The following is a 6,243-nucleotide window of genomic DNA, read 5'->3' as shown; positions in this document are numbered from 1 at the left end:
CACATTTCCAAGCTTGACTGTCAATAAATAATGCAGGCAGTTGAGATGAGCATGAATCAAACAAGGAAATCTGTCATAAACTACCTGACCCTGGTTTTGAAGGATTTTAGGTGTTTTGAATAACTAAATGCGTTTGACCAGTGCCTCACACAAATCCATTTTTAAATGATCCTGTATTGATCCAGAGCTCCCAGGTACTCGGCGCTGTCCAACAACATGTCACTCATCACACTCCAGGTCTGATAAGAGTCAAGGTTTGATCCATGAACCAGGCGGCCATGTGTGATTGAGTTTCACTGAGATCCCACGGGTGGGGTGGCCACGCAGACCCCCCTCCCTTCTTGAGCAGTTTAGAATCCCCCCCCCCCCCCCATTACAGACATCCATCCTCTTCGGAAATGAACTCTCTGCTAACAGACGTGGTTTGAGATTACACCTCAGCTCCACCAACAATGCCACTTTGATCAGTTGGAGTTGTTTCACAGGGAGATACATTGTATGACGTCACAGCTCGAACCTACCGCAGAGCTGTGAGGGATGCTGCGCGTGCGTGCGCGTGCCCGAAGACTTTTAGACTTGTCCACTCCAAGTTGTCCACTACAGTAAGAAAGAAGGTGGAGCTGTGAGAAATGTCATTGGCTGAGCGCGCTCGGACAGGAAGAAGCCATGGCTCCTGAGGTCAGGCTGCTATAAATGTATTGAAATGAACGGCATCGCCTAAAACCCTCCACCAGCCGCGGCAATATGAGCGCGTCCGTGGCCGTGTACAGGAACATTTACACCGAGGACCGCTTCAAGCAGGCGTACGGCTCCGAAGACGGTGGAGGCGGCGGCCGCGATGGGGGCGGGGGCGCGGGGCTCCGCGAGAGGCTCCTGCTCCGGTGCAGGTGTTCGAGGCTATCCTGCCTCCACCTGTTGAGGCAGCGGGTCCCTGTGTTCAGCTGGCTGCCCAGATACAGGCTCAAGAAATGGATTCTAGGAGACACCATAGCCGGACTGACTGTTGGGATCCTGCACATCCCTCAAGGTGAGTGATCACACTTAAAAAACAAGTTTGTACAGATTAAAATTAATTCCTTAAATGAGGTGTAAACATATCAGTCATGACTGCATGAATTCGACTGTGAATACCGGAATTAGATGAAAGTATTATATGTTTGACATGGACATAATGATTCCACCTGTGTATGATAATATATTGTTTGTATTGATATTGTAATGATAGAAAATATGATGAACTATTAATAAATCATCATATACTCCTCAAAACTCATCCGTTTAAAGCATTTGCTGTGTTTCGTGTTAATTTAATCCTTTCTGTGATTATATTATGTAATATATTATTATATATTAATCAACTCCTTAAATGCCGTCTTGTTTAATATATAACTTTCTTCTATTTACTCTGTGTGGACCAATACTGTAAAAAAGAAATCCCTCTAAGATTATAAAGTTTTTCTATTCTATTCTATTCCTAATAATAATATATTTAATATTGAATTTTTTAAACTCAATAATTTTCAAATGCATGACGATTGTATTATATAAATTATGTATTATATACTTATGTATTCAATTGCATACTATATACATCCTATATACAACGAATATACATGTTTTCTTGTTCTTGTAATAATAATAATAATAATAATAATAATAATAATAATAATAATAATAATAAACTAAATAAAAAACAATTTATTCTTATTCTTATTCTTGTTATAAAGAAATACAGTCCATCTTTATTTATAAAGCACTTTAAAACAACCACAGGGAACCAAAATGATGGACACAAAGTCAATTGTATAAAAAAACATAAAATAAATCATTGCACTCAACAACACTCTGCATTATGTTCCTATAAATACATATAATTAAATAAAAGCTTTAAAGAAACATCTCTAATTCACATTGCTATAATGGAAGACGTTAATTTTCATGTCATACTCTATCTTTATTTTCCACAGTATGTCCCACCTGTCATTTCCAGAAGTGACACACACATATTGTCTTTTTCATGTTTGCCTCTGAACAGGCATGGCGTTTGCTTTACTCACATCAGTGGCTCCAATCTTTGGCCTCTACACCTCCTTCTTCCCCGTCGTCCTGTATATGATTTTCGGGACGGGTCGCCACGTGTCAACAGGTAAGGCCTCACGTGGATTTGGAAGTCGTGCACCATTGTGCTTTTCACTGCAGCTGAGACACGTGAGGTTTTCTCAGGTACCTTTGCTGTAGTGAGTCTGATGACGGGCTCTGTGGTGGAGCAGCTGGTTCCCACTCCTCTGGAGATGAACTCCAGTACGTCGGCGGCAGCCGACTTCGAGGCACAGAGGATCGGCGTCGCCTCGGCTGTAGCGCTTCTGTCAGGAGTTATTATGGTGAGAAAGAAGCAGAGTCCTTGTCAAGAAATGCTGAAAACTCCCAATGTGAGACGAACCCTCTGTGTGTCGGACGCTCATCATGTGTTGTTATGTTGTGGAACAGCTCTGCATGTTCACGCTCCAGCTGGGCTTCCTCTCCACGTATCTGTCCGAGCCAATCGTCAAGGCCTTCACCAGCGCCGCCGCCTTCCACGTCACCGTCTCACAGCTGCAAAGCATGCTGGGCCTTCGCCTCCCTCGCCACACGGGGACCTTCTCCCTCTTTAAGGTGCGGAACTCTGCCTCATGAATATGACAGGATGTGAGCCATGGAATTAGACTCACCGACTCTGTGTGCTCAGACTTTAGCCTCGGTGATGGAGAACCTGCCTCACACCAACATGGCGGAGCTGCTCATGTCTCTGCTGTGTTTGGCCGTCTTGGTCCCCGTCAAGGAGATTAACATGCGCTACCGGAGTCGCCTGCGTACACCGATCCCTGTGGAGATCCTGACCGTAAGCCAGCAGGGGTCAAGAATTCTGGAGGTGATGTTGATAATTGTGATTATGGCTGTATTAAGTCATTGTTTTGCTCTCTAGGTGATTATTGCTACAGGTGTGGCCTATGCAGCTTCCCTGGACTCTTCCTACAGCATTGAGATTGTTGGTCACATCCCTGCAGGGTAATTATTTATTTTTTATATATATATATATATATATATATATATATATATATATATATATATATATATATATATATATATATATATATAGGCTTATTTGGTTGTTAGTTACAAATACTCAAACAAATTTTTAACCGTTTCCCCCTTTCATTAGATTCCCAAAGCCCCGGATGCCCTCCATTCAGACTTTTCCTGCCATTGCCGGAGACACGGTCGCCATAACTTTTGTTGGCTATGCTGTTTCCGTCTCACTGGCGATGATCTACGCGGATAAACATGGTTATTCCATACATCCTAACCAGGTAAAACCCAGTAATCTCACAGCAGGTTGGCCAAAATGTTGCGTTAGATTATCATCAGCCTCTCACTTCGTTTTGGTTTTCAGGAGCTGCTGGCTCACGGCATCTCCAACACGGTGTCCTCCTTTTTCACCTGCTTTCCCAGCTCAGCTACTCTGGCCACAACCAACATACTGGAGAGCGCAGGAGGGTACACACAGGTAGCGTACGTCGCGCGCGGCGTCTTTAGTGCGTCTTCGATGGCTGTCGCTCCTCGTATCTAAAACACACAAATGGAAAAACCCTGCATGTAAAGTCTTTTGGATATCGGGAATTGACACTGTAATATATTTTTTCACTTCAGCTGTCCGGCTTGTTCACCGGTCTGGTCGTCCTCATCGTCCTGCTGCTGATTGGTCCGCTCTTCTACTTCCTACCCAAGGTGCGCTCAAAAGTGTGAATGCCACGTGAAAGCGAGAGGTGAAAGCGAGAGGTGAAAGTTGACTCCGGGTTGATAATTCTTTCTCATCAGGCGGTGCTGGCATGCATCAACGTTACCAGCCTCAGACAGATGTTCCTGCAGTTCCAGGACTTACCGGAACTGTGGCGAGTCAGCAAGATCGACTTTGTAAGACCACGTAGAACGACATGAGAATCGCACAACACACAATAATAGTGAGGCCACTGGTTCAGGGTTATTTGGATGTTCACTGTGTGTCTCTGTGTGTGTGTGTAGATGGTTTGGGTTGTGACCTGGCTGTCTGTGGTGGTACTCAACGTGGACCTCGGCCTTGCGATCGGGGTTGTTTTCTCGATGATGACCGTGATCTGCCGCACACAAAGGTGCCCCCTTTCTGCACAAACGTGGAAGAAGTTGAACACAAACTGACAGAAACGTGAACTCATCTGCAGCTAAAAAAAATCCTGAAACAAAACAAGCTACTGCAGTTAATATTGTATGAATTAACAATTGATGTAGTTTAAAGGGAAAACTGTGATTCAACAGGGCCGGTTGTTCAGTCCTCGGCAGAGCCAACAACACGGAAATTTACAGGCCGCTGGAGAAGCACAGCAAGGTGGGCAAAGCTTCCGGTTTGAAATAACCTGCAATGTAAGAAAATTCATATGTAGTTTTGTGTGTCCGATTTTTCACCAAAAGCCGACAATCCTGTCGTCCTTCCAGTGTTACGAGGTGCCCGGAGTGAAGATCCTGACTTACAACGGGCCTATTTACTACGGCAATCGCAGCTTCTTCAGGGAGGAAGTGAGCAGGCTGCTGGGACTGACGCCAGAGAAGATCCTCAGCCTGGAGAAATCCAGGAAGGCACTGGAGAAACGGGAGCGAGAGACCGCCGTCAACACCGTGGTAGGACCGCTGCGCTCAACAAGAAATGAATTCAATACTACATCTCGCCGTAAAAATCTCATCTCACTGTTTCCTCTTCAGGAGGGAGGAATCGCAAACACGTCCTTCTCTTCAGAAAATGAATTCTTCAAATCGGGTAAGACCTTAGAGCATTTTTTTTATAAGAATTCAGTCACTTTTTTTAAAAAGTAAGACATTTTGTGTCTAATCTCATCCTTTTTAAAAATCTATTTTTCCTTTTTGTTTGCAGAAACATCCCAGAGTGACGTCCAGGCGGTGCTGATCGACTGCAGCAGTGTGATCTTTGTGGATGTTGCCGGCGCCAGACTCTTCACGCAGGTCAGACGAGCAGGAGACCTCCCTTCGCCGCCGCCGCCGTGCTCTGCTCCATTTCTCTGAGCCGTATCAAAGTGATCTGATTGCTTATTGGCTTCCTGCAGATTTGCACCGAGTGCCAGAAAATAGGAGTCCACGTGTATTTGGCAAACTGCAACGGTAAAAGTCTTCTTCTTCTCCTCCCCGGTGGTTTCCTCTGGTTTTTCTTTGTACTCGGGGAAAGTTTTCGGAATGCTTTGAAAGGTGGAACTTCCTAAACGATCCCCTGTCCCCCTCAGAGAGCGTCCTGAAGATCCTGACGTCCAGCGGCCTCATGAACTACATGAACCCGCAGCACATTTTCGTCACCGTCCACGACGCTGTGATGTACATACAGCAACAGAAGGTATCGATCGCAACCAATTCGCGACATTTTGAGTGTTTCGTTTAGAGAGAAAAAAAACGACGGTACCACTGTTGTCTGTTACAGGAAAAACCTCCGGAGAACAACACAACAGTTTGGGTGTGAGAGGAGAAGGCCGTGGAGCTGCCAGCTTGACTGAACTGTACCGTAACGCCAGGGTTTCTACTCTAGTCTGTAGCCTGTCGTAGCACCGCGCCATCATCTTTTACAGTGTTACCACTTCCATTCCACACAGTTCAAAATCAGTTGGGTTTAGACTCGTCACATTATTAGTCATATTTATAATCTTTCTATTCGACTGAAATGCATTGTTTGTTTTTTTTTAACTTTGTAGTATTTATTTATTTTGTTCATTGTTTGCAAAACATATGAAAATGATGTGTCCTGCGTAGTTTGCTGATGTGATTGTGTATTTATGCATTTTGAATTATCTGTGGACAGTTAACACCACTTCATACAGATTGTATGTCGTTTCTATTTCATTAATAGATAACCTTTGTACAGCAAGTGTGCCATCCAGTGGCTGATTTCTCAATAAATATCTTTAAAAAACTAAAATTGCAATGTGTTTATTAGTGAATGTCAACATGTAATAGTTAATATTACAATGAAAGTTTCTTGACTGATGGTTAGGTTGCAGTGTTTGTAAGTAGAATGAATATGATTTAGAGTGAAAGCACAGGAATGTGAAGCACGCCGCCGTGTCGGACTGGGACGGGGGAAGAAAAGAAGTCTTTGTATTTGGTGGATTACTCTAGATTTGTGTGTCTGTCCTGAGAAATGATGAAGAAGTACAAATACTCCCAACTGACATC

General features: G+C 44.0%; 1 protein-coding gene across 1 annotated transcript; it reads left to right on the top strand.

The window, feature by feature from the left end:
• Positions 1-666: 666 nt before the first annotated feature.
• On the top strand, positions 667-5,974 carry slc26a10 (solute carrier family 26 member 10). Its single transcript, XM_080469939.1, has 18 exons — positions 667-1,027; positions 2,036-2,146; positions 2,224-2,381; positions 2,488-2,652; positions 2,726-2,878; positions 2,963-3,045; positions 3,200-3,347; positions 3,431-3,544; positions 3,688-3,765; positions 3,856-3,951; positions 4,060-4,166; positions 4,330-4,399; positions 4,507-4,689; positions 4,771-4,825; positions 4,940-5,028; positions 5,130-5,184; positions 5,304-5,410; positions 5,495-5,974. The coding sequence occupies exons 1-18, from the start codon at positions 745-747 to the stop codon at positions 5,531-5,533; spliced, it is 2,094 nt and encodes a 697-aa protein (XP_080326065.1). The 5' UTR covers positions 667-744; the 3' UTR covers positions 5,534-5,974.
• The last annotated feature ends 269 nt before the right edge of the window (positions 5,975-6,243 follow it).

This window comes from Lipophrys pholis (assembly GCF_963383615.2).
Source record: "Lipophrys pholis genome assembly, chromosome: 8".
Taxonomy (NCBI): Eukaryota; Metazoa; Chordata; class Actinopteri; order Blenniiformes; family Blenniidae; genus Lipophrys; species Lipophrys pholis.
This window is presented reverse-complemented; position numbering and strand designations above follow the sequence as displayed.